Raw genomic sequence first — 26,927 nt, 5'->3', positions numbered from 1 at the left:
TTGCATCAAGGCATTTGCCACAGTACTTGAGTCCACAGGGTAAACAGAGGGGACAAAATTGCAGCAAGTCATTTAGGCAATTAAAGTCATTTATGTTACAACAACTGAAGAAAACCATAGAAATCACGTGTTCATACTCTGTATCAGAAAATGTGAAAGGGTTTTTGTACTTATTTTTAAATAGTTATTTCATTTTTATCACAGAATGAATTATATAAGAGAAAATTTCCTTGAACTATATTTTGCAGGAGTTCAGTTTGACAGTGTGCAAGTATTTGTGTGGTTTTTTGTTACTGTTTTGATTTTATGTGAGAGCTGCATTTGCATTCCTGAGTGTCTTACATATGCAACCAGGTTGTAGTGACTTTCCATCTCCCACCAGCCTTAGTTCTGAAGAGTTACCTACCACAATGGCTGCTGTGCCTTCTAATATCTCTCCCCCTTACAGGTGAAAGGTAGTTCTCAGTATTATATTTACAGTCAACAAAAATGAGATGAAAATTTATACCCAGTAGTTCTCAATATTATAACAGTCAACAAAAATGTGTTAAAAAATTATACACAGAGACAGTGACACAACTTCAGTAATTTTTTTGCCTTCCTTCACATGTGTTTGATCTTTTATGATATATTACTAATCATTGATTTTTAAAAAAAATTCTGTTGAAATTGGTGAGGGAGGAATTCTATGGAATTCTTTTTTCCCCCCTTCAGATATACTTCTTGAGTTTCCTGTTTCTTTCCAAAACTTTCAGGTCTCCAGTTGCAGTAAATTTTCTGAAATAAACTTGCAGACAAAGAGTAATATTGATATTGGTATAGCTCTAGTTAGTCTAGAGCTGCATGGATTTTACTGATCCATTTCTTAACAGGTAGTTAAATCAGTCTAACTTTTGTTCTATTGCTGCGTTATGTGCAGATAAGTTTAATCTGTTCACATTTTTCCTTCCATGTCCTCCTTTCATTTAGGAGCTCCTAATGGTAGTTATTTTAGCATCAGTCACTATATCAGCCAGTTCCTCTGTCAAAAATTCCCTTTTCATATTGGATGGGCAAGGGTTTTGATTATTTTTAGCAGACAGGAAAAAATGGATTTGACAATGGCCCTCACTTCTCTGTCCTTACCTTCAGCCACCAATATTCTTAAAAAAAAAAAGGCAGCTTATTAAGCAAGGTTCTAAGTATTTTGGTAGAGAAAAGGTCACACTGCACATGGAATAATTTTGCTTAGTTTCAGGCCTTCAGTGCTTTCTTTGGGGCTGTCACATCATTTTTCTGTCACTGTATGAGCAGAGCTAAAGCTGGTTCTGTGCAGGTTTGAAATTAACTGTGTTGTTATGTGACAGGAGAAATGTCAATGTGAAGAACACTGACTGTGGCAGCTTGATCAGATTTGGTATTTCAGTAGGTTTTAGCTTCAGCTGACAGGATTTTATTTTAATTATGTGCTTAACTTTTCTTGGCCTTCTTGAATAGCAAGAACCACAATTGAAAAAGGACAAAAGGAATATCTGCTGTTTCTAAAAGAGTTAAATGCTTTTCATTCCTGTGTTGAAGAATTTATAAGAAGATAAACAAAGATCATTATTGCTGTGAATGTCAGAAAATACACTGGAGATTTCAGCCCAGAAAGATGGTGATGATCACTGGCCACACCTTACCTCTCTGTGGGCTGAATTTTAGATGCCCAAATACAAAGGTATTTCATGACTGGATGTCTCTAAATTTTGGCTAGTTTATGTATACCCTTCAGAACTTGAGCCATTGCACATCAAAATGAAAACACCTTTGTCTTGAACATTTAAATTTGCAAGATAAGGTTAGCAAAATGCTTGATGACATCTTTATTTTATTAAGCATTTGTGTGCTGTGGAAGCACTGAAATACCCCCAATGATGGAGTAATATTAGTGAAGTTAATGTGCATTAAGTGTACTAGTCCTAGACAAAGATGCAGTAGGTGTCTATAAGAGATACCTGGCAGAAAGGTGAGAGATTGTTTTTCCTACTGCACCTATTGGATGTTTATACTCTGAATTTCATTGCTTGCTGAAGCAATACATGACTGTGTAAAAAGCCACATAGGCTATAGCACTCAAAAAGTAATGGTATTTTTTCTCTTTGGAATAAAATAAAAATATATGTCATTTTTTTCAACATAACTTTGTGAAAAATGGATAAACAAGTGCATTTTTTCTTTGCTTCTTTCTTGCTGAATGGCCTTTTCTCTGACACTATGCAAAAGGTTTCTACCAATTTATAACAACTTCACGGTTTTTGTATTTTGCCTGGGTTTGTGAGTAGAGTTCTAGATGACAGCTTTTCTTTATATGCTCTGAAAATACTTCATATTTTGAGTTATTATCATGACATCCTTAACTTCAATTTGTGCTTTTTAAGGAGAGTGATTTTTAAAATGAGAGTTGCTCTTGGATGTTATTCATTGTATACTTTTTTAAATGACCTGACTGAGAATTTAGCTGCTTACTGCAGTAGGAGTCAGTTTTGTTCTTCCTGTCTTCATTTTTTTTGAGTTTTTTCAGGTTTTTTTTCTGGGGAGTGGGGGCTGTGTTTTTGTTTTGTTTTGGGTTTGGGTTTTGTTTTTTTTCCTAATTCAGTCAGTGGGGAGCTTTGTTCTCTGGCTTATCTCTGACTGAAGGTTACATGCATACCCACTTCTGTAGCTAGTAAATGTATAAACAGACCAAGCTAGCTGCCTGTTTTTGTCTTGCTTGTCACACATGGTTATAGAAAGTAATTTGCTTTGTTGCTGACCTGATTTATTCTCAATAATACCAATTTTTATGTTTTTCTCTGATTCAAAAGAATGCAGTAACTGGTAAAATTGTGCTGGGCTACAGTGAAGCTTTTGTGACCCACATGACCCAGTATTAAATTAAACCTATACCCAAACATAACTGAGAAACCTGCAACTGGGTGATGGTGAATAATTCTAATTTTCTTTATCAACTCACAAGACTGTCATGTTGTGTCTTGTATCAAAGCAAGAGTGGACACATCTCAAATACATGATATGCACCTGTCTGGTTTTTGATGTTATAGGCATCTTTGGGTTTCTATGCCACGGAACAAGAACTAGCTATTTTCTCAGGTTTTTGCTTTTATTAAATTAGATAATAGTAAAAGTTGTTTTGCATTGTCTGGGATTTTTTTATTTTTAGCCTTGTTTTCATTAGAACCTATTTACAAATAGTCTTTTTGTACTGTTTTTAATGTTAAAATTAACTCACTCAGTTTTTAAATTTGATTATCATTAAATCTGATTTTTTTTTAAATATTTGTCACAAAATACATATATTTCAATAGCAATGCAAGCACTTTTCTTATGGGAATTTGTAAGAATGCTATCAAATGTAAAACCATATTGAGTTGTGGGCTATTTCTTTTGAGAAGTGCCACCAGTATTAGGTGCCAGTACAGGACATAAAGGCAGTTAGAAATTTGAATAAGTGTCATCATCATCTTTTCCTTGGTGAAGATATTTCTGTAAGTTTCCATCTATTCCATGCAGTCTCAGTTTCAAATAAAGAACATATCTCTGTTTTCTGACAAGCAAAGGTCTGGCACAAAGATTTATTAAATGAGCACATCTCTCCACGTCTGTGGCATGATAATTTTGAAACATAATGAAGACCAGGGATGTTATACCACTGTTAATTGTTCCTTCTGATTTATAGTCACTTCACATGCAGAGTAGACTGTGTATCCTAGGGTCCCATTTATTAGCGTGAAAGGACCCCATGGAACACAAAACAGAAACACAGTCACATTGGAAAAATGTGGGTTAGAGCTGCACAGCTATTGAGGTTAAATAAAATTGTTTATAAAAATATTATTTAACTGCTGGTTTCAAAAGCACTTTTTACAGTTGAACTTACACCTACAAAATTGGAGAATATAGCATCTGTTACTGAGGAAAAACAGGTTACCCAGTGAGACAATAGTAAGGGAGAAGGTGGAATCCAAATCCTGTCTCCCTTTACTTCATTATAGTTGTTAAATTTACCATCAATTCAGCAACAAAGCAGTACAGGTTTCATTTCCTTGTTCAAAAGCTTCATGCAGAAAAACATCCACAAAAGTACCTAAAGGCTGATTTGTAAAATTAGATTTTAAAAAGACAACATTTTTATGTGATATAATCCTCTTATCTGTGTAGTAATGACATCACTTAGATCATGCATCTTGCCCATTCTGCAGCAAATAAGCAGTTCTTAAGTGTTATAAAGTTCTTCTGCCTTTTTTCCTTAAAGATAGCATAGCTTGTCAGTGCAGACTGAACTTATATATTTATGTTTCCTTTTGTTTATGTATTGGTGTTCGTAATCAATGTGTAGATTAATTAGATTATATCTCTCCCAGTTCAGGAAATGTACAACCAGGTTACTGGTTTGGACAGGTTTCCCAAGGTGGGTTCTTTCCTGTATTGCAAATAGGCATGAAATTGTTCCTGTCCTGGCTAGAACACTGCTGTCCAAGGAAGTTCTGCTCTTACTCATTACCTTCTGCCAGCCTGTTGTATTCAAGGGGTCAGTGTACTGTATCTGGGGAGGAGCCATCAAAGTACCAAAAGTTCAAAGAGGGGTTCCTCTGTCCTTACATTACCATGATCAAATGTTACTGAGATTCAGTATTTTTCATGTTTGTTCATTGTCTGGCTTGCAGGTTTTGTGGCATCTGAAATTGTTTCAATGTATTACTGTAATTTAGACTTTTTACTCATGTGTTAACTTAGTTTTGTTCCATTCTGCATCTGTTTCTCTGCACAATGTGCTTCTGAGTGCTGTTCAAACCCACGTGATGCGTGTCCTCTGGGCTCAAACCTAGTGCTTCTCCAAACAGCTAGAAGAGGGGGTTGAACACCCTGGTGTTGAACCTTTTTCCTGCATAGGAGGCTCTGACTGAGTGGAGTCACTTCACTCTACAGAGTTCAGGAAAGGGAAACAGCAAGTTGCCCTGACTCAGAGATATCCTCAGGACAAATACTGCTTGGCTGCAGTTAATATAGTTCAGGAAGGGAGATGGACAATGCAGAAGGGCATTCTAAAAGACAATTTACACATCAGAATTTAGAATTTAGTCTAGAATAGTAAATAATAGCAATATTAATGTATCCATAGAAATATAAGCAATATATAAAATTGTACTATTTTGGATGATTAGAGAAATTAGGTTTGAATATGTTTTTCTAATCAATATATTTTGAGTACAGCTAACAGTAAGTTACGGAAACCTGTGTATATCAGAAGCCAAAAACATAGTAACTACATTAACAAGACCTATTGTATTAATAATATATGATATGGTTTGAGTTACCTTGTTTTGTCCTTTGTTAATTCTGTGTTTGAATTTGCAAACTTGAGGATTCTCAAAATTCTCACAATTCTTCTAATTTCTTGAGTAGCTTTTAGTATTTTTTGCATTTATAATAATCTTCTCTTGGGATTACATTATCCCTGGGCAGTGACTGCTTTTGTTTGAAAGAGGAGTTGCAAATGTCAGAAACCATACACTGGAAAAAATAGGAGCAGAAGCTGTTGTGTTATCTGTTAATTGGATATAGAGTTGAAAGATATTTCTTTCCTTCCATTTTAATGTCTTGTTTGTGCTGAACAAAAAGAGCTCTACAGCCTTGTGGGTTATGTTAGAAGCTAGACATGTGTGCCCTTTCACTGTGCACTGAAGTGTTTTATATAGCACAGTTAAATAACCTTGAAAAATTTACTTTTTTGGCAATGAAAATGCAGATATATCCTGAATCATACAAAGTTACAAGTCTACCTTTGTGAATAGTCAAGATAGACTGGTGTTCTATTGTTATGACTTCCCTTTTCTTTTTCACACACAGAATTTTTGTCAAAGCTGTGAGAAATATACTGTCCTGATCCAAACAATACGAAGATGCTGGAATTAACAGTTATGTATACCAAAAGATTCCATGTAGTGACTTCCACATAGAGCTGCACAGCCAAGCCCACAGCACTGAATTATGCATGGCATTTTTAATGGTGGAACAAAAGGAGGAGCAGAAGGAAAAGCGGCAAAGTGCGTGATGCCTTCACTGGTTATTAGGCACCAGTGTACATGCATGCAAATCCCAGGATACTCTTTATTGAAACTCTGGTGCTGTGCTATACAAATCAAAGCTGTATGGAAGCCATACCTAATGAGGGAAGAATAAATAACAGGAGAACTCTGACAAAGGGAAGTGCAGAATGCATACCAACTTATTGTACTTTAGAGAGTGAGAAATAAAGTTCTTACATTTGGCTGGATACTGAAAGTATCAGCTATTGTAAATATTTACTTTGCAATAATTGAAAGGATTAGTCTTATTTGTTAGTCCACAGTGATGATGCCTCTCACTGTCTATTCAGTGAAACTGGGAGAATATAACTAAAATTATTTACAGAAGAGCTGCTGCATTTTAAGAGGCAGCTGCATCTAAAGTCAGTTCATTGAAATTCCGTGCCCTGATGAATTTATTGCTTACACACATTTTATATTAAAACCAAATACTTGGTGTCTGAAAGTAAAGACTGACTTAACAGACCTGCTCTGTAGATTTTTGAATATGCAGAAGGTTTCACTAGAAAACTTGGTAAGGATTCTGTTTCAGTATTGATTTTCTTCCCAAATGCACCAACCCCTACACTAAACATCTTTTGAGCCTTTTGCAACCGTAGTACTAACATAGATCAAGAAAACTTTTTCTAGGCTAGAATATAAAAAAATTGAAAATATTATAGTGTAAAAAATTATTTCTGTTTACTTGACCATTTCTGGTTGTTGCTTGCCAGTGCTGTCAGGCTTTAAGCCAACACCAGTTTGGTGATACCAGGATGCTCCATCCATCCATCCATCCATCCAGGATGCTTTATTTTTGCCTAGGAAAGGACCCGCCCCAGGACTCCCAGTCCTCCTCACTGCAAAAGCAAGCTTGTCTCTTCTCATATGCAGACTTGACCCTGCATAGAGTCCCCACCACTCCCCTCCCCTTCCCTGTGCAGTTCAGCCATTTGTCACCAGCTCCCTCCTTGCCAGCCTGGAGAATCCAACAGTGCCTTGCATCACTGTCTGTAGCATCTGCCAGCTACTTATGCTGTTGCCTGTCACAAGCAGCAATTTCTTATGTCAGGTTCAATAGTTTCCCATATCCTGAAGGTTCCCTTAACCTCTGACCAGGCCCTGATGAGTGCCCTCAGTGCTGGCCTGCAGGCCAAGAATTGGCTTCTTGGCCATTGTAACCACCCGTTGAAAGATTGTCCATCACACAGTTGTGAAATGCTGTGTGTTGCTGGAGAAACTTGTTGGGAGAACAATAAACTCTTCAGGTTTATTGATCCTTCTCTAGAAAATTGAGTGTAAAACTCTGTTCCCAGGTGGAGTTCATTGAAATTAAATGCGACAAAGAAAGTTACTCACGTTTTTCCCCCTCAACTGCAGATTTTTTTTTTTTAAGAGTTACAATGCTATGAGTATTTATTTCAAGGTAGACAAAATTCCTGAGACCTGAAACTTAGTGAAAAAGAGAAATAAAGGAAAGCTTCAAGGGGGAGCATCCCAGAGAGAAGCAAAAAGAGCCACTTTACTAACAAGCCAGGCTTGAAAATACTTGAAAAGGTAAAAGCATTTCCACAGTCACACTGCTACTTTCCAGATATGCAAAGACTGAGGGGTGGGAAAAAAAGGGAAAAAGTATTTTTAGTATTTTTCAGTGCATGAAGACTTAATGTTAAAGGTTATCCTGTTATACTAAGCTCTGTTGTATTGCCAGCAAGTATTACTATATTACCAGCAGTTTAGTGCAAACTTGATTATTGGTATTTTGATAGCCAAACTCTAGTAGATCTAACTCAATTTCAGGCTCTCTACCATCTTCCCATTTATAATATTCAATTTTCAAAGCTATGATGTGTATTACCATTGGCAATGCTACTGTCAATTTGTCTTGGCTTCTCTGCATGGAGTTTATTTTTATTTATTTATTTTTCCTGCAAGTCACTGTGTACACTCAATTGGTTTCTATTTTAACAAGATCTCTGGAGAACTCCTCAACGATGATGCATGTTAAGAAAAAAGGCAGAAAGCAATTTACTACCAAGCAGATACCAGATGAGTGGGCAAGAGTCCAGAGCTGAAAAACCTTAAACATGGAAAAGAGCTTGTTAGCATATGCTTGTGCCACACTTAGAACACATAATGAGGGCAAGATCAGAGGCAAAGTTGTTATCTCACTGGAGTCAGTAACAATATTTGATATCAGAGAAGTGATCAGTTTGTCCCTTGTGTTACTTGTGGGTCACTTAAATACATTTCTAGCATTGCAATTATGGTGCATATTTTCCTAAAAATGCCTCTTGAAATATTTATAAAGTATATTTTAAAAGTGTAACTTTGTCCCAACTTTTCATCTATTTTTTTACCACAAGACATTCACATTCAGCTGGGAAAGAAGCTGAGACTAGAAAGAAGTACTGAGACTACTTCCATATGTGCTCTCCAAAGACAAGTGCTCCTCTGTGTTTTTTGTATTCTTAAGTATAATCTTGATGTGGTTGTAAATGTTAAATATAGGTGGTGTTTTGAGACATACAATCTTCTCTGTTTCCAGGTGGGCCATGCACAGGTACAGCTCATGCCTCGTTAACCACACCAACCAAAAGATCTTGTGACTCAGGTATGTGTTTTGTGGGATCAAGAAATCAGGTTTTGCATTATATTTAGCAGTTATAGTTTAATAGTAAAGGGTAATAACCTTACCTGGCAAATGCCAAATGAAAATAAATATTGTTACTTTGCTGACAGAAATGTAAATATAAAAGGATTAGTATGGCAGATAGTTCATCTGAGAATCTTGTTAAACATAATTCTGTAAATACACTCTGTTTTCAATTAATCTTTGTAAAAACAAGACATACAGGAGTAATCAGTTTAAGTCTAATGATTGTGACAGTGTTCTGGAAATCCTGCCCTTGAAATGCAAAGTATTGAGTAGAAAATTGTTTTGAGTATATTGACTTTCCCTGATTGAAGATGCAGTATAGACAGCTGATCTTTGCTTTGAGACTAAATTTTACCTGCTTTGGGTCCTTTTTGATGCCTTTATTTCTATATGCAGGATGTAGATGGATAATGTCTCACAGAGCTGGTATTAGGAGTGACATGTTAGGTCATTGCCAGGCTGAAGTCACTGCTTCTGAATCAGATCTGTCCTGAAGAACCACATCTGCACTCATTCAGTCAGGCAGCCAAGTTACCTGCACTGGCTCAGGTCTTCTGCAGGCTTTGGTTTTGTGTGGATTAAGGAGAACACACGATTCTTTCCACCAGGGCCACTCTTGGAAGCCATAATCTCCTGGGGAGTGGTGGTGTGTAGGTAGTGGTAATGTTCTTGCAGTCTGTGTTTCCAGAATAATTTTTGCCTATATTTGCATTTATGTGCAGAAAGGAAGGGTATTCCAGTTTGAGTAAAGGCCCTTGCTCTTTAAGGAGTTCAGGGGAAATTTCTTCTGAAGTCATTCTTTCAAAAAGTCTTCCAAGTTACTGTTTGAGCTGAGCTGTAGTTATTCCATAGGTGTTGTTAGCTTGCAGCAGGTGTGTGGTGATACAAGTTGGCTTGTTCTGCAGTGAAGGAAGGTTACAGAGAAACTGCTTTGGCTTGCTCTTGCTGCAGAGGCAGACTTCTCAAGTAGCACATGATAATCTGTGACAGTGTTTTCTGCCAAAGAACTGAGTTTGGAACTGGATGATAGTTCTTCAAAACAGGGAGATTGGATTTTCTTTTCTGTGTAGCCATGGATGTGTATCTAAACAAGATGGAATGTTTGCCACTATATCCCTTGAAAACTAATCTGCTTTGCTCACAGTATTTCTAAATTGTATTTTCTTTATATGTTAGCTGTTGTAATGTTTAGCTGGTTTTCATGGCAGAGTAATTTAAAAGCTTGCTGTGGTGCTACAGATACAGTAAACTGAGAGTACTGTTGGAAATTTTTTGTGTGTGTGTGTCTTAGCAAAAAGAAATGTAAGTTCATTATTTGGAGTGTGAAATGGCACCAGGAAAAGCTCCTTGGAGTGAAACGAGATGAAACCACAAGACATACTGAGAAATGCCTTTGCTAACTTTGCTCAATAGTTCTTTTATTTTGAGTTTGTGCTCTTGTTTGGTCTGTACATGCTTTTATGTTTTTCATTTAGTATGTTTTGCAAGAAAAGGAGGAGATGGCCTTAATTTGATACCACAACTTTAATCTTCAGTCAGCTAAATCTACTGATTTTGAATTACCTCAATTTCCCCTGAGGTTCTGACATTATTTGCTCAGTAATCTACTTACTATCTTTATAGTCCCTTACATGAATAAACCTGGTACCAGGAGTTAGTTTACTTCTCCAGATCTTGAATTTTCAGCAAACTTTCATCTTTAAAATAAATTACCATGTTGTCATGGGAACTGACAAGAAAACATTGGCTACAAAATATTACCCAGAAGTGCTGTGACATCTTCAGGCATGAGCAGTGTACTGTGTAGGTGAACATTTGTCAGGGTTTAACCACAAGGCCAAAACACAGCCCTATTATCTATTGTGAAGAAAATTAATTCTATCCCAGCCAAAACCAGCATATTCTTTCACACTGGAATCACATCAGATTCCCAGGAAGCTACTTAAATGATGCAAGTAGTATTTGTCAACACTACACATTGTTTATAAGCCTATTTTCTGTAAATATCCTATGTTTCTTATGCTTGGAAGAGCTTTGAGGAAAAAATGTTGCACTGGATTTTATCTGTGTAGTTCTGTTCACCCTTCAGCATAGTTTTTCCCCAAAGTTCCTTAGATCAGCATTTGAGACAGAAAATTAGAAATTTGACCTACTTATTTTATATGTAAGTTTCCATCAGAATATTAAGGAAGGAGACAAACCTTTCATATTTTATCAGCATGAGTGTAACAATCGAAGAAAGATCAAAATAATAAATCTGCCAAGGTAAAGTTCTTGTAGAGAAAAAAGAGATTTTACCTAATGTACTTGTCAACCTGCATGGTGTAAGAGCTGTTCTGATAAAAAATAGTATTATGGCACCAAATAGTGGGGTTTTTCCTCCTGTTTGCCAGAATCATCACTGTGGTAAAAGTATTTCTATTCCAGTGTACCCACAGGACAGGAATTATAATGAAAAAAATGAATAAAGCCTTGCAATCATTAGTTTGGATGATGCCTCAAAGGCTTCTGCGTGCTGGCAGTCTGAAGATTTTGTGGGAAGAAAGATGGGCCCAGTGTATAGCTTCTTATGCATTTTGATTTGTTTCCTAATGGTTGGGTAATGTGATGATTGATGGCAGGTACTGGGAGGCTTCCTCTAGTACAGGGCATTCACATCCCATTTGTGTCAGGTGCCCATGTTGGGAAAGTGCAGTAGCAAGTAGCATATTACTCTTCTTTTTCTGCTGTACAACTTTAATGATGATTTACTACACAACTCTAAACAGCCAGATTTTATAACATTTTTATGCAACTTAAAGAAACCTGGAAAAAATTGATGGAACTGTGTGAGTATGCTCACTTAATTTTTAATTGTGCAGTAGAGAAGGTGGTAGAAATAGGCAGATAAAATGTGGTAATGATACAATCAATTCATACATTACATTCATAAAGTTGGTGAGGTTTTAAGTACTTTATTTCTCAGTAGCAGTTCATCAGAGATGTGCATCTGTAATATTTTGTATAGTTATATGTGTAGGTAGTGTTTTCTGGTTTAAAATTTGAGTCTAGAAGATGGAAATAATTATTTCACTGCTTGAGTAAAGTGGTTAAACAGGGCTGTGGTTCTTTTTGAAGTTTTGAATTTATTGATGTTCTTGTACTAAGATATGTGCTTACTTGTAACATTGCCAGGAATCCAAATACATTGAGGTTGAACCTCCACAATTAAGAGGACAGCCTTTGTGGAGTTGTAGGAAGGTCATGTTATGAAAATAGAAGTAGAGAGATTTTGAGCCTGAGCTAAAACCATGAAATCATTACATTGATATGATCATTTTTTTAATCAATCCTTATGTGTTGAGTAAGGACAAAAGGACCTCATACATCACTAATTAGATTTTCTTTTTTAATTGCTCCAAAGTGTTAAGCTCCTGAGCAAAAAAATACACAAAAGATTACTGAAGAGGGCTTTATAGCACTAAACCAACTTTGAGGTCTGTTTTTCATTGGTGTTTCAAGGGACTCTTAAGGTGTTCTTTAGTGTTTGACTTCTGGAGGGCATTGTGTTGAAATCCAGCCTTCTTGGGGCTCTCTCACCAACAGGAAAGTGATGATAGAACAGCCTTTGAGCAGCATAGTAAATCACCCAGCCCTAGCAATAATAGTGCCCATTAGGGACGCTCTTCCCCCTCCCTCTGCTCAGTTTCCAGCTGCACTAATAGAGCAGCACATCAAGCAAGGCTGTAAATAAAAGTTACAACCTAATAGGTGGGTGCTGAAGTGGAACAGACAGGAGCTGAGGCATGGAGGCCTTATTGCTGCTCATCAGCAATTACAAACAGGATGAAGTGCCTGGGACTGGCACTGATGTGGCAGGAGCTGATGGAGGCTGGGGGATGACACCAAACTGTGATCAGATGATGGATGGTGATGGCATTTTACTGCCTCAGCTTATTGCCTACTTCTGTGACATGCTGGATTGCCTGTTCCATGCTCCCGTGTCTATCTGGATGGACAGATTGGTTTCCTCTCCTCCTGGTTACCTAAGAGCCTTCTCAAAGTGTTATGATTATTGTAGATTAAAATCCTCCTAGGGTAAGGATCATAATAGTCATAGCAGTAAACAAAATTAAGGACTTGCTCTAATTTTATGATTTATTTCCACTGTTGCCTTTCTCAGCTTTACAAGCCCTCCTTGTTCATTAAAAATAGTGGATATGGTTCACCTGAACTTTCTTTTACACTGAAGGTATCCCATGATTTTAGACTAATTGAGTTAGTTGGAGAATCTAAAGAGATGGGTTTGGGGTCAATACATCAAAAAGTTTGTTAAAAGTCAGCTATAGCTGTGATGATCCTTGCCTCTGAGTTAAAAAACTTCAGCTGTTCCTGGGAAGGTTTGTAAGGGCTTGTAAGCACACAATAATGGGTAATTTTTTTTTTTTTTGTAAAAAGTCTTTCTTGATTTTTATCTATCACAGTCTAGCACATTTCTGTGCTAGACATCTAAATCATTGCTTTACTAAACTGCACTGAAAAAAATGCCTTGAATTTTAGTCTGTATTTGCTTTGAACTAAACAGAAGTTTTGCAAGCATCTTCATAGTTCTTACATTAATCACTCATGCTGTTTACTTTTGAAGAGAATTTTCTTCCAAGTCGTGGAAAAAACACAGCATTCAGAAATGAAAAGGCGTGCAGCAGCATGACAGCATATGAAAACAGTGACTTCTGTCCCTGTCTATTCGGCACAGGCAAGATAAAATAAATAGATTATTTTTCTATCATCTTATGGTATTAGGATAGGAATACTTTTGCTGCTGTGTTAAAGTACACTAAACTAAGATGAATGGGAACTTTTCACAGTATTACTTTGACATTAACTTTCACATTTAGTGGCTCCTAGGTGTACCTTTTCTTTGCATTGATCATCAAGTGAGGAAGCTAGATAGCTGAGGGGGCCAAAGGGATTAAAAATGTATCATGGCTGTGAAAGCCCTCTTTCACATGCTGTATAGATAAATTACAAATACTTAACAGACATGCCAGTAATTTTTATTTAGGATTAACTCCTTTTACTTACCAGTCTGTTGTAGTCATTCTTGAAAGGACTGTTGGCCTCAAGAAATAAAATTAATGTTGTGGAATAAGATAAATAGATGAGCATGATAACATATGCTTATTAATGTTTCCTATTTTATAACATTATAGTCCCAAAAACCACACTAACTGAGATCAATTCTCTTAAGACTATATAAGGCAGTTGAACATGATCTCCAAGAAAGAAAACTCCTGGGTTTAAGAACAGTTTAATAATGAAAAAAAAATAATAAATCGTAAAAAAAGGAAAATAGCAAAAAGGAGAGAGAAATAACCAACTTTTTCCATCCAGTTCCTGAGCAGCAGCCCCTGGACAGCTTTCCCCTGGTTTATATGCTGATCATGACACCATAAGTTATGGAACATCCCTTTGGACAGTGGGGGTCAGATGTCCTGGCTGTGTCCCCTCTCAGCTCATTTTGCCCGCCAGCCCTTCTTACTGTTGGGGTGAGGTGAGAGGCTGAAAAGCCCTTTACTCTGTGTAAACACTGCTTAGCAACATCTAAAACATCAGTGTTTATTCTCATCCCAAATCCAAAGCACAGCACTGTACCAGCTACTAGGAAGAAAATTCCAGTGGAAACCAGGACACTATGTTATGCAGATATTTGGTATATGCTGGTGTGGATTTGGTATATGCTGGTGTGAGTGGCAGAAACGTGCAATAATTCAGGTAGATTTTGGTTATTCAGAGGTTCATAGGTTATAAGAATCAATCATTTTTTTCCCTTGTGGAGAGGAAAAAAACCCCAACCCAGTAAAACAGAAGTAAAACACAATAATCAGAATCTCTCTGTGGCTGGGGAAGAAGGGCCTCCTGGCCTGTGTGACCTCCCAGCAGGTGCTGACACACACACACCTCTGAGTACCTCATAGTACTCCCAGCTCTCTGAGGTCATTTCAAGTTCAGCATCCTAACAAAAAATGTCCTCCAAGTGCTTAAACTGTTGTACCCACTATCTTTATTTATCCTCTCAAATCACCCAAAGTAGTCTTCTTTTATCCTTTGTGCAGTTCAGATAAGCCCTTCAAACTTTTTTATTCTTCACTAAATAACCCCTTTAAGACTTTCTGGGTTTGTATAAGTCCATTTCTCAGCTTTCACATGGCTTTATCTCTTTTTGCTGCTTTTGTTTCAATTTTTTCATCTGTTTTCATTTCCAAATTCTGAATCCCATCAAAAAGAACAACTTGGAGGAAAATGTACTTGGGTCAGTAGGACAGGGTGATCTCTTGAGAGGAGTTCGCATTGAATTGTCAGCCAATAAGGAAATTATTTTGAATGTCAAACTAGAGGTAGCAGATGATAGGAATAAACACTGTCTGGATTAACTGTCTTAGGAACAGTATAGCTGGCTGATTAAGGGAAGAGAGATTTTTTCCCCTCTGGTTGGCACTGGAACAGGTACCCACAGAGGCTGTGAAGTCTTAGTCTTTGAAAATTTTTGAAAATGTACCAGGCCCTGAGCAACCTGATCCAATTTCTTTGATGTTTTACTCTGCACTGCACAGGAGGCTGGACTGCATGACCTCCAGAAATCCCTTCCAACCTAATTTTTTCAGTGACACTAATGGAAAACAAATACGATGTGAGTCTTTAGAGATACTTAGTCTAACCTCAGTAGCATTTGTAGCACTTAATGAGAACTGAGGTCTGGAAGTACAGGCAAGCATTTAGTGCCTCAAGCACTTCAAGCTCTGTGGAGAAGAGCAAGGAGAGAGAGTCTTGGAAAGGTGGGAGGGTTGGGATGGTCAATGCAAAGCAAAGATCTGGGAGAGCAGTCCAGGCAGCAGTGTTCTCTTGGGCCATGAGCTGATGAATGACCTGTGCTTTTGTAAATGAGACTCTCCTGTCCTGAAAAAACATGTGCTGCTGCCCTCAACATTTTCTCACTACATTTTCTCTATGGGCTGATGTTTTTCAGTCTGGTTGGTGAAATTCTTGCCAAATACAAAACTATGCAATTAAAAGGTCATTGTCTTTTAAAATTCAGATATTGCCACCTCTTTTTACCAAAGTCTTAGGGAATTATGACAAAGAATTTTGTCTTGAGTTTGTTGAAACTGAACAGCAAATATTATGTCCTTTATGTATATTTTGGTTAAAATGAAACAGCTTTACCTTGATTATTTTTTAGTGGTTTCATGCCATGTTTAGTTTTCAGAACTCTAAAGATCTGTACGGTCAATTGAGTGATCTCTGAGAGTAGGTGTATACTATGAAAGAATATACATCTGTTGCCCTTACTTAACATTGCTCTCCCTACAGCTCTGAACTCCTTGTTTTATAACCAGAGACTGCTGGAAAAATTGCATCTCATAACTTTAAACAAAGCACATCCCCTTCAATTTCAAGGGTAAAGAAATCAGGGTTGTATGTCTTGCATTTCTCACCTACACTCTACTGGAAGAGGATTTGGGGAGCCTAGGGTTTGCTTTAATTTTGACAATATGGAGAATGTCACAAAGAATAGTTGAGATCATTAACTTTAAAGGCCTGGCTCCTGTCAGGTTGAAGAATTGAATTGATTTTACCTCAGCAGTCAGCATCTTGATCTGATCTGTTCAGATCAGACAGCTTCCTTGCAGGTATGCTTTAGCAAATGATACACATAATTTTAAATTTATAATTATAAACTTATAATTTATAATTTTAAAACTGTTACTTTACTGCACTGGGGATTTTTAAAATTAGGCATTAAATAACTGGCCTGAAATAGATTTGAAACAAATAGCCACTTACATTTACTTTTTAATTCAGGTTTGTTTTTTTCTTACTACTTTAAAACACATGTAACTCGCAGGGAACAAATCCATGATCAGATTCCTGCTGTACTTTTTGATGTGAGTGCCCCAAAGGTTTTATCTGACTCTTCCTGAAGTTCTCTATTCTGACTAATTATTTCAGTGAGCATCAGACAACTTCTAAGAACAAGTTTTCAGTGTTTTCATTTAGATCACAGTTTTCATAAGGACTTCAAAAATAAATGAAGGTAATTTAAAAGCCTTTTGGAAGTATTCTTTAGTCTGTTGAACACACACGGGGAAAGTGTAACTTCCTAGAAAGTGAGGAAGTTGTTTGTGTGAGAATTCCATGAACATACAAATGATGTCTTTTTTCTGTTTCTGTTCCAAATTATTTCCATAACATGAACTTTGAGGAATAACTAATAACTAATGAGAGCAAATTTTGGAGCAAAAGAGGATTGAAAAGGAGCTGGATATAAGATACAAGACAGTGCATGTACTGTTGCATCCTCCAAGTTTCACTGATGTGTTCTTCCTCTCCCTGGTCTTTGGTTCAGGTTTGTGTAGAAGCTGTCCAAACAGTAAGAACTACCTGGTAAACCAGCCTGACTTCTGACTTCTGGTGTACTGTAGACACCAACCAGGTGTACAGGAATTGTGTCCTCTGCCAGCGTTGGTTGTTCCCCCCGGCCCCAAAGTAACACAGTCAAAATATAAACTATATAATATAAATCGTTAAGCTTTATTTAAAGTAATGGAATTAAAACCAAGTTTGAAGATGGATTAGCTGTACATTTCAAAATGTACTTTCTCACAAATGTATTCAGGATTTTTTTTATCAAAATATAAGGACTCTTAGGGTTTTTTCCTTGACATTAATCAGGTACAATCCTTGGAGCTATAGTCTCTCATTGCAAGATTTCTGTTACTAATGACATCACTGAAGTTCTGCACTTAAAAGAAAAATTAGTTTTTTGAAAGATAAATATTGGTAAGTATTTTTTTCACTGCTAGCAGGCAAGAGTTCTTTACAATTCCTCTTCTGAATATCTCTCTTAGCCGTGGAAAACCCTCATTATACCAATGGGGGAAGGGTCTACTAAGGCAAACTCTGTGTATGAATGAAAAATAACAGAGCAAATATTTTCTATATCGAACTTGTTTTAGGCTATTAGTTTGAAGAATTACCTTCCTGAATACTGTATACCATCTGATTGATGAGGACATAGCTGGAGTATACCACTAGGATTTGGAAGCAGAGCAGCACCGCTTATTTATGCACACTGCAGCTGAGTAGCAAATATGAAATATTTATAACATTATCTATTCTTGCTAATCATATTTTAGAGAATTTCACAAAGCAAAAGAAGGTTCTCATTAAAGTCAGCAAAAGCAAAACTATGATATTGCTGAATGCTTTCAAGTTTCCTATTTTATCAGGACCAGTGTGAGCTTATTTGTGTGTATTTCTACATACATATTCAGATATGTAAATGTGCATATTTGAATACTACTAAGTAGTCTTCAGGTGCTGAGGAATGGCCAGGATGTTCATGATCTGTCTTCATAGGTTCTTCATAATGTGTATTAGTGTTATGCCTTTTTTCTTTCTACTTGTGTCTTGTTCTTCCATTTAGCTATTTGTAGTGTGCATTATCCTTTCACTTAATAATCCTGTTCTGATTATTCAGGCCACTTAGGATGTCATTTGTTCTCTGACTTCAAGTGTCACCAGAATCAGCCTTTGTCCCTCTCCCAGCCCTAGCCCTGTACTATTAAAGTACATTGTTTAATAATGAGAAAAGTTCAAATTGACACCATAAAATATTTTTTGTAATTTTTTTTGAGTTTAGTGTCGTGGCCCTTTTTCTCTTCTGGCCTTTTCAAGGTTCATTATTTATAATAGTCTGAATATATGAAGATGACATGCTGCTTGTGAGCCATTAAAAAAACCCCCACCAAAAACCTAAACCAGCTTCCCTTAGCATCCTTAGAATAGTATCAAGTTTCTACCCTGCATCAATTGCCCCCAGTAGTCAAGGCAATGAGAATTCTGCCTCATGCCTGTACACACCAGCAGTCACTGAGTGTGTATGATGTTGCTGTCAGCAGCTGTTCTTAAACACGTTCTTCAGGTGTTTACCCTTGGAGCATGAGATGAACAGCAGGCCTGGAATGTCCAACCTGTTCTCTCTTCACAAACTCATCTGTTGTGGCTCTGGAGGTTTTCAGGCTTCTCCCATGGGTGTAATTCAGGAAAGGAACCCCACTCATGTAGTTTTCTAAACAAACAAAATCCTTATGTCAGCCAGCAGCAGTAGAGGTGGCCATTGCCTCAGGAAGTGTTAACTAATTGAAATGCCTGAAGTTAATCCATCAAAGGAACTGTACGGTACAGGTGCCTGAATACATTTAGATATGTGCTTGTTTGAATCAATCTGGTATATAAATACAAATGTTTGAGAAAATAAATTAACATTTCGTTTAACTAAAGACATGCTGACATCAGAGAGTAAGGGGGAACTAATGCAAAAACTTAAATGTAAAGCAGATGTACTATGGGAGCCTAAATGCAAGATGAAAACTAATTAGCTTTTCACGAAATTTAACAATTATGAGTTTTATTGACAGGAAAGGATAATACCATTTTCACACTTTTTCTAATTATACCTTAGCTAAAATGCATGCAGATGCCTATGTAGTTCACTATTTCTCATACATTTTCAGCATTCATTAGATTAGTCTCTTCTGTTTCATTAGAGATGGTAGTTAGAACCCTCATTAAGTTACACTTCCTCTTTCCAGGTGACAATACTGGCAATATGGGTTTAAAGGAGAACAAAAACTGAATGGTGGGAAGGAATTAGTATAAAATTTTTAATTTTATTTTCCTGTTCATGAATCTTAGAAGTAAGAAAGGCTGAAGGTAGGAGAGAGCTCAGGAGACTCTGCTCTGCTTAGAGCAGAGTCACCTAGAGCAGGCTGGGGCCTGTGTCCACTCAGGTTTTGAGTACCTTCATAGATGGAACCCCACAAACCCACCTGGGCAGCTTATGCCAGTGTCAGCTCTCCCCTACAGTAAGAAAGCCTTTTCTTATGTGCAAGTGGAATCTTACCCTAACTGTATGTATGGTTACACCCCCACACTTGTCTGTTTTCCTGAAATCATATAATTAATACCCATTCCCTCACATACATGGATACATGTATATGTATATCCTCTTTTCTAGCAACACATGTCATGTGTGCCAGCTCTCATTTTGGAAAAATGAAGCCATGCTGTTGTTGAACATGAAAATACCACTTACTATACTACCCAAAGCAGTATACATGCTAAGTTCCTTTTTTGTTTTTTGAGGGTTTGTTTGTTTGATTGTTTGTTTTTGGGGTTTTTCTTAAATTAATCCAATGCTTCAAGTCTGTTATGGAATCCTTTTTCTTAGCTCTATTGCAAAGTGGGAAGGAGAATTTTTCTGTCAAGAGTTTGAAGCACATCAGTAATGTTTCAGATTTGTAACATTTTGCAGCAGTTCTCCCACTAATGTGTCTCAAACAGCTAGGCTGAAAGTTGTGAGGGGTTTTTATTGGTTGTTTTTACTCATTAGAGCTGGAAACAACTACTGTTGCATGGTTTTGGTGATGGATGAGAAATAATAACTTATGTAATACAACTTATGGGTGTTATTTATAGTCTCCAGTGTGATTTCATGGAGAGCCTCCTGAGGCAAAGAAGCAACTGATGGGATGTGAGTTCTGTAGAGACTGTTCCCATGTGGTCTCTCTATTCCACATTGTTTAGGGACATTGAGTTTTAGTGCTGTTGCTTTTAAACTCTATGGAGGGGAAAAAAATAAATCGGTGAAATAATGATGCTAAGGGCCCTGCAATGATACTAGAAAAGAGATTGTGTGGTTAAATATTACCAAAGGGCTTATGTAAGATATTTTTGAGACATCTGTAGTGTTTTAAAAAAAACTGAGGTGAATTCACAAAAGAAATACATTTCTTATGATTGGTAGTGCTTCCAAAGAGGTGCACAGCCTTGAGATGCAGTCACAATTGTGTGAGAAGAAAAGATAAGATGTTCATTTCAATGAAATATCAGAGTTTCAGAATAACATTTTCCACAGCACTGTGCAGCAACAGGGAGGGACTGAGGCGGTCACAGTTGTCAGACTTGGTTTATGAGGTGTTAGTCTTGATTTTCTGTTTCTTTATTAATAGTCAACAAACAAAAGGGTTTTGGAACCACTGTGTTAATTTTAGATTCATTTGAACTAGAGAGATTATTTTAAGTTATGATTCTGGTAAATATGATAGGGAAGATTTGTATGGAGGCAGTTTTTTCTAGATGAAATTTTTAATGCATAATCAACATGCCAGCCAGTTAAGTAATCCCTCATCTAAGAACAGAATAATCAATTTTAAAAAAGAAAGAAAAAAAAACCAACTAGAAATTGGCAACAAGCTATTGCTTAAATTTTAGTTAATCCATGTTACATTGTTGTTGTCTGTGACTATGCAAGTTTCTTCATGGGCAGAGATTTTAACAGTTTAAGCTGCTTCTAAAATAGTTTCAGGGGAGATGGCAGTAATGTTTGAGGTTTCATTAAAGACTGCTTGTTCTGGTGTTTGCACAGACAGTTGAGATCATAAATGCCAGTCTGTGTGATGGGTTCTTTATGATTAGAAAAAAACCTGATTGAGTGCCTCAAAAGCTGTCATGAAACCAGAGATTAAACAGATTCATCTTGAACAAAGCAGCAGCAGAGGAGAGATCCTCTTTTTCTTATGATTTTCCCATCTCTTCCATTCTTCCTCCTTCCCTGTTAAGTTTTGTTAGCCCATGTCTCTGTTGGGTCTAGAGCATCCCACTCTCCCCCCAAATGCCATGGAGGAGCCATCATGATTGGAACTGATGCCATCTGCATGCAGCCTGCAAACTCCTCCAAGGCTGGAGAGTAAGGGAGTGAAAATCAGCTCAGGCACCATTTTTTTGGAAAAAATTTGAGGGGAGAATATGAGTAATGAAGATGAGAACAGGGACAGTCAGGGATAAGTCTCTGTTCATGACATAAGAGTTTTAAGAACACTGCTCTGCTTATTGATTCCAGACAAGCCTCCAGTTTCAGCCTTGCCTAACTGAACTTCTTTGTTCTCTCATTTCAAATGGGAGTTTGATTCACAATTAGAAGGATCTCCACCATCAGATATCAGAAGAATCCTTGCTTCTTAACTCAGAATTAAATTTGCAGTGGGGATGTGTCAATGGCAGTTACTCTGCTGAGTAGTTTCTTCCTGAAATTTTGGGGATTTCTAATCCTTATTGTTCATTTTTACAGAGAAGTTTTATGATTTTTACATCTGTGGGTAGAAGAAGAGCATTTTTGTTTTTCTCTCGGACTGGGTATTTGTTGGTTTAGGTGCAATAATAAAATGTAAGTTGAGCATGGAAAATGTTTCTTACAAGCAAAGAAAGAAGTAACTGTTGTTGAATTAACCAACTTTCTGAGAAAAGCCACTGTCAGTCACTGGCTGAGAGAATCCTCTTCTCTGTAGGCTTTGTTGGTTGTTTAAAGGTTCATGCTGGGCATTTATTCTTGATTCTGGTTGCAGAACTTCAGCCTGTATTCCTAGGGGTTTTTTTCAGTTGCACTCCAGGTAGTAAAGCTATGTAGGGCAATTTGATTTTGCTATCAGATCTTTGAACTTTAAGGTTGCAAGATTCCAGGTGCTGGAAGATGTATCTCGTGTCCTGTACTGCATGTGTCAGTATCATGAAAAGCAACGTGATCTGGAAGAAATCCACACCGGACTGACTCTAAGAGGTCTAATTTCTGCTCTGTGCTTTCTCCTTGCTTGCTGTACTTGCCCATGGGAAATGGAAGTGTGTGAGCTGTGGGTCTGGTTTGTGATGAGTGTTAGCTTGGACTCCTGTGTTCAAGGTCCTGGGCAATCAGTGATCAGAGAGATGGTGCTGTCTCTGAGAGCCAGGTTGAGTATGCCTCAGCGCTAAGTGGTTTAGCTTATGGCAGAGAGATACACATTGTAAAAAATGAGATATCTATAATTTCTATGATAATGAACAACTCATGTTAATATTCAGTTAGTCATTACCAATTAACTGAAAGTGTATGATTAAGTATTTTCATTTGTAGGACTACTAGCCTGACTTGAGGTAGCTGTTTTTCTCATTAAGGCGTATGGTTTCATTAACTTATTAGACACTGCCTGACTCACGCCATGAATTGGACTTCAGGATCAGCAGACCACTATGGTTTCCATCAGTGTAATTCAGAATACCAAATTTGCTTCTGAGAACTACCAGAATGGCTTATATTTTCAGAGGCAAAGATGTGGGGAGGTGCAGCTGTTCCATACTGGCAGTGTATCTGAGTAGTGAATAAACTGCAAATGATGTGCATCTTCCATTTGGGGCAGCAGGGTGGGCTGGGGCAGGTTTTACTGCATGCTGAGTCAGCCAGCTCACAGGACAGAATCTGCCTGTTGGAGGGGGTGTCCTTATACACCCCAGCCTGGTGTTCTAGGCACTCTGAAAACAAGTGTCCATGGGACATGAGTTGGGATCTCTGTTCAGGGAGTCTGGCAGTCTGTTCAGAGGATCTTTCCCTTGAACTGTTATCTCCAGAGATTTAAGACAGGACTAGTTGTTCCATAGCTGTATTAATGCATTATGCACTATGTTCTTTTCCTTGCCAAGGCTCCTGCACAGCCAGGCATGCAGAGGTGGAGTACATTATGTACTGAATGTTAGTTTAGGCCTAATATATGTATTTTGTAAGGTGTAAATTGTAATCTGTGACACTGATCAAAAAGGTGGCTGTCTTGAGGCACACATCAGATAAAATCATTGCAGCTTAATAAAAACTTATCACCTATATGCAGTGCAGAAAGGAGTTCACTCTTCTATGAAATGTGAGATACAGAAGCTTTATACTTGTTGGAAAGCCAGGCACATTTTCAGCGTATCTTAAGAGCAGTGTGACAGAAACAAACAACATAGGCCCCAGTGAGGCAAGGTGTTTATTTGTAATGGCTGTGAACAGTGGGGTGCAACAGGAAAAACACTGTGCCACAAGGGCTGAAACACAGGTAAGAAATGTGAATTAGTCTGTATTGCATGTGAGGAGCCAGGAGAAGTTAACAGAGCCTCCCCAAAGGGAGAAGCTACCATGTATTCCAAGTCTGACTCCTTTAGGTGTTTACTCAAGGAAAGTCATGATGTTGATCAGCAGTGGCTCAGGTAAGATAGCTGACACAACAGGGTAATGGACAGTGTTGTATCCATGGCAGTTACCTTCTCCTGCCTAATCCAGGACAGCACAAAGCAGACATAAGCAATGGAATCTTAGAATAATGGTACAGACATATTCAATGGGTTACCATCCTGGCAAAAAGATAGATTTAGCCTGTTATTTGTTGGATTAATGTTGGTTGTAAAGGGATTTAACTCAGCTAATGGGCTTTTTCTTCCTTGCTCACCATCATGCAGTAGAATACTGACTGATTGCAGTAATGTCTTTCAGCAGCTCCTTGCAGCACTGCAACCAACAATTTAATTTTTAGTACAGTTGGGATTAGATTTATTTGCAGTTTGTATTACAAAGAAATACAGCACTGATTCTACTGTGCACAGATCTGGGAAGGGAAAATATCTTTTCTGACCTGACTTGGTTCGCAGAGCAGCAGATCCACTGAAATGTCATGTCTCTGACATGCCACAAAAACAAGGCTTGGGCATCTCACTGTTCAGTCAATAATGTGCATTCCATGTGTTACTCTAGAACCCTTGTCAGTACACTCTCCATTGTAAAAAATAAGAAAGGCTGAAAAAAAAAAAGGCACTACACTATCTGAAGTAAGGCTGTTATAAACTTTAACTCTTAAAGGCTTTCCACACACCATTTTCTTACAAGCTGAAATTTATGAAGGTATTAATGCAAATAGTATTCTGACTAATACTTTAGAAATGGCTGGGCATTTGGAATTTATAGGATGTATGTACAGATCATGCTTATTTTGTTTGGGCTTGTATTGTTGGTGTATACTAATTTGCATTTAAATTGTTATCCATGTGAAAAGAGAGGGAAGCATGGTATGGTGCTTTCATGTACTGCCTTCAGACATAAGAGATACAATTTACATGCTGTGCTTGAAAAATCCCCCTCCTGTCCAGGGAGGAAATAGGTCAAACCTGTGCTCGGTTGTTTTCAATCACTTCAGTCAGTTTGTGTGGGGACACCGAAGGCGGTGCAGGAGAAAATAAACGAGATAACAGATGAAGCCTGCAATTGTTTAGGATGGTGTATGCTCTACATGTATCTCCATATGACCCAGCCAAGGTTGGAAGGAAGCTAATCAGTTCACTTTATACTCAGTATTGATAGCAGGAGGTGTTCTTACAGGGAACAAAGATAATTTGTCCTTTACTTGATGCTCATTTTGGTTATTAAGAAAACATGCATATGCAATAGAATGGGAGGTATCACACTGCTTGCTGTGATACCTCTGAAAGCAATATACCAGCTGAAAGCAATATACCTTCAGTCTGTCTAAAGGGATGCCTCAGCAAGGAAATTCTAATATTTCTCCTAAAATATTTATTGTGAATACAACAGATTCACAGTCGGAGAGTGAGGCTTCTCCTGTGAAACGGCCACGGCTACTGGATGACAGTAATGACAGGCCTGAAGAAACCAGTCGATCCAAACAGAAGAGTAGACGTCGATGCTTCCAGTGCCAAACAAAACTGGAACTAGTACAGCAGGAGCTGGGATCGTGTCGCTGTGGTGAGTACAGCTCGGCAGTAGCACCCGGCTTTCGAACGCAGCCGTGCTCAGGTCTGGGTCACACGTGGAAATACAGAGAACACTTGTGTTTTTCACCTTGCAAAGAAGCTTTAAACAGAAGCTATAGCTTCCATTGGTAGCAAAAAGTTAGAATTAGTTCCTCAAATTTCCCCTTTAAAACTTTGGCCTTGATGTGATGCCTTGTCTCAAGAGATGCCAGATATTAATGAATTCAGCTTCAGAAGTTCCCTGTAAGGCAGGCAGGGCATCATACCCACTTGACAGGAGAAGAAGCACAAAGCACATCAATAAATATGCAAAGAAGGTTTCTATAGGGTGTAAAGGAACACAGGTCAGTAGCTGGTTCTGGATGTTATAATTACATAAATATTGAAAACTTAAATCAAAAAACCCCTCTAACAGAAAATATTTCCATTCTCACACTTAGTTTGTGTGGGGAAGACTTACTGTTCACCATACACTTAAAATCATCCAACTTGGCTTTTCCAAAGTTGATGACAGTGTTCAGGCAGTTGAATTGAAGACAATAATCCCATGCAGGCAGCTAATTTGGGGTTTCACATTAAATGCAAATAATCTTTCTGAAACAATAATGTTTCAGAACATTATTCAGAACATGTTAATGTGACTGGATTCCAAAGGAGATGCTCTCTCCTTCATGGAACAATTGTGTTCTTAACTGGTTTAAATGTGCTTGTTAGACCCAGTGATAATGGCATGTGGTAGTTTTACCTGCTAATTATTTTTTCCTATAATCATGTATTGAGGGTTACATTGAACTCTCTGACAGTGGTTTTATTGATACATTTGGAGAAGTTTGTTTCAGTTACTCCATTGTGTCTCAGGCAGGGGATAATTTCCAAGGGATCTGCACAAATGATAGGTGCAATTCATGTTGCACCTGTCAAATATAACATCTTGTGTTGAAACCATTATCTGGAGAGAAGGCATGTCCTTCTGAGCAGCAGTGTGGAGAGGAAGGGTGGGCTAAGGTAGTAACAAAGACAGTTAATCCTATACTGAATACCAAATGCCAAGTGAGGAGAAGTGATAGAAAGCTGCAAAGATTTTGGATTATGCTTTCTTCTCTTCTTCAGCATCTGTCTGTCCTCAGGCTCTAGAGATTACTATTGTGTTGGGCTCTTTTGGACATGAGATAAGGCTTTGTTTTGATATTGGAGCACTGGCACAGAACTTACATGATATGTGAAGCCACCAAACATGAAATCAGTAGCTATAATGTTGAAATTCCTGTTATAGAAATCATGTGTCAGGATACTTTGAAGTGTCTGGTAACATTTTTTTTATCAAACTGAAGAAATTCAGGGCTATCAATGACACATTTTGGTATGGCTCTTTCTGCTCAGCATGGTAGAGGCAGGAATTTCTGTTCTTGGTCTGCTGTTGTCAAGTATATAACAACTGAGCCAGCTCACAGGCACCTGATTGAAATTGAAGAATGGTCCCAAATAGTGGGAGAGTTTGAATTTTGGGGTGGATTGGAAAAATGATTGCTTAACCA

The 26,927-nt window shown here is 37.7% G+C and overlaps 1 protein-coding gene across 2 annotated transcripts in view; it reads left to right on the top strand.

Annotated features, from left to right (window-relative positions):
* ZFAND3 (zinc finger AN1-type containing 3) overlaps positions 1–26,927 on the top strand; it is a 135,125-nt gene that overhangs the window by 90,181 nt on the left and 18,017 nt on the right. For both annotated transcript variants that reach the window (XM_071428388.1, XM_071428382.1), the window contains exons 5-6: positions 8,635–8,700; positions 25,214–25,384. In XM_071428388.1, coding sequence (XP_071284489.1) covers positions 8,635–8,700; positions 25,214–25,384 — 237 coding nt within the window. The remainder of the gene's footprint in view (positions 1–8,634; positions 8,701–25,213; positions 25,385–26,927) is intronic.

This window comes from Agelaius tricolor, unplaced genomic scaffold (assembly GCF_023055355.1).
Source record: "Agelaius tricolor isolate 1412-34295 unplaced genomic scaffold, bAgeTri1.0.p SCAF_1, whole genome shotgun sequence".
Taxonomy (NCBI): Eukaryota; Metazoa; Chordata; class Aves; order Passeriformes; family Icteridae; genus Agelaius; species Agelaius tricolor.
Note: the sequence above shows the minus strand (reverse complement) of the source record. Positions and strands in the feature narration are given on the sequence as shown.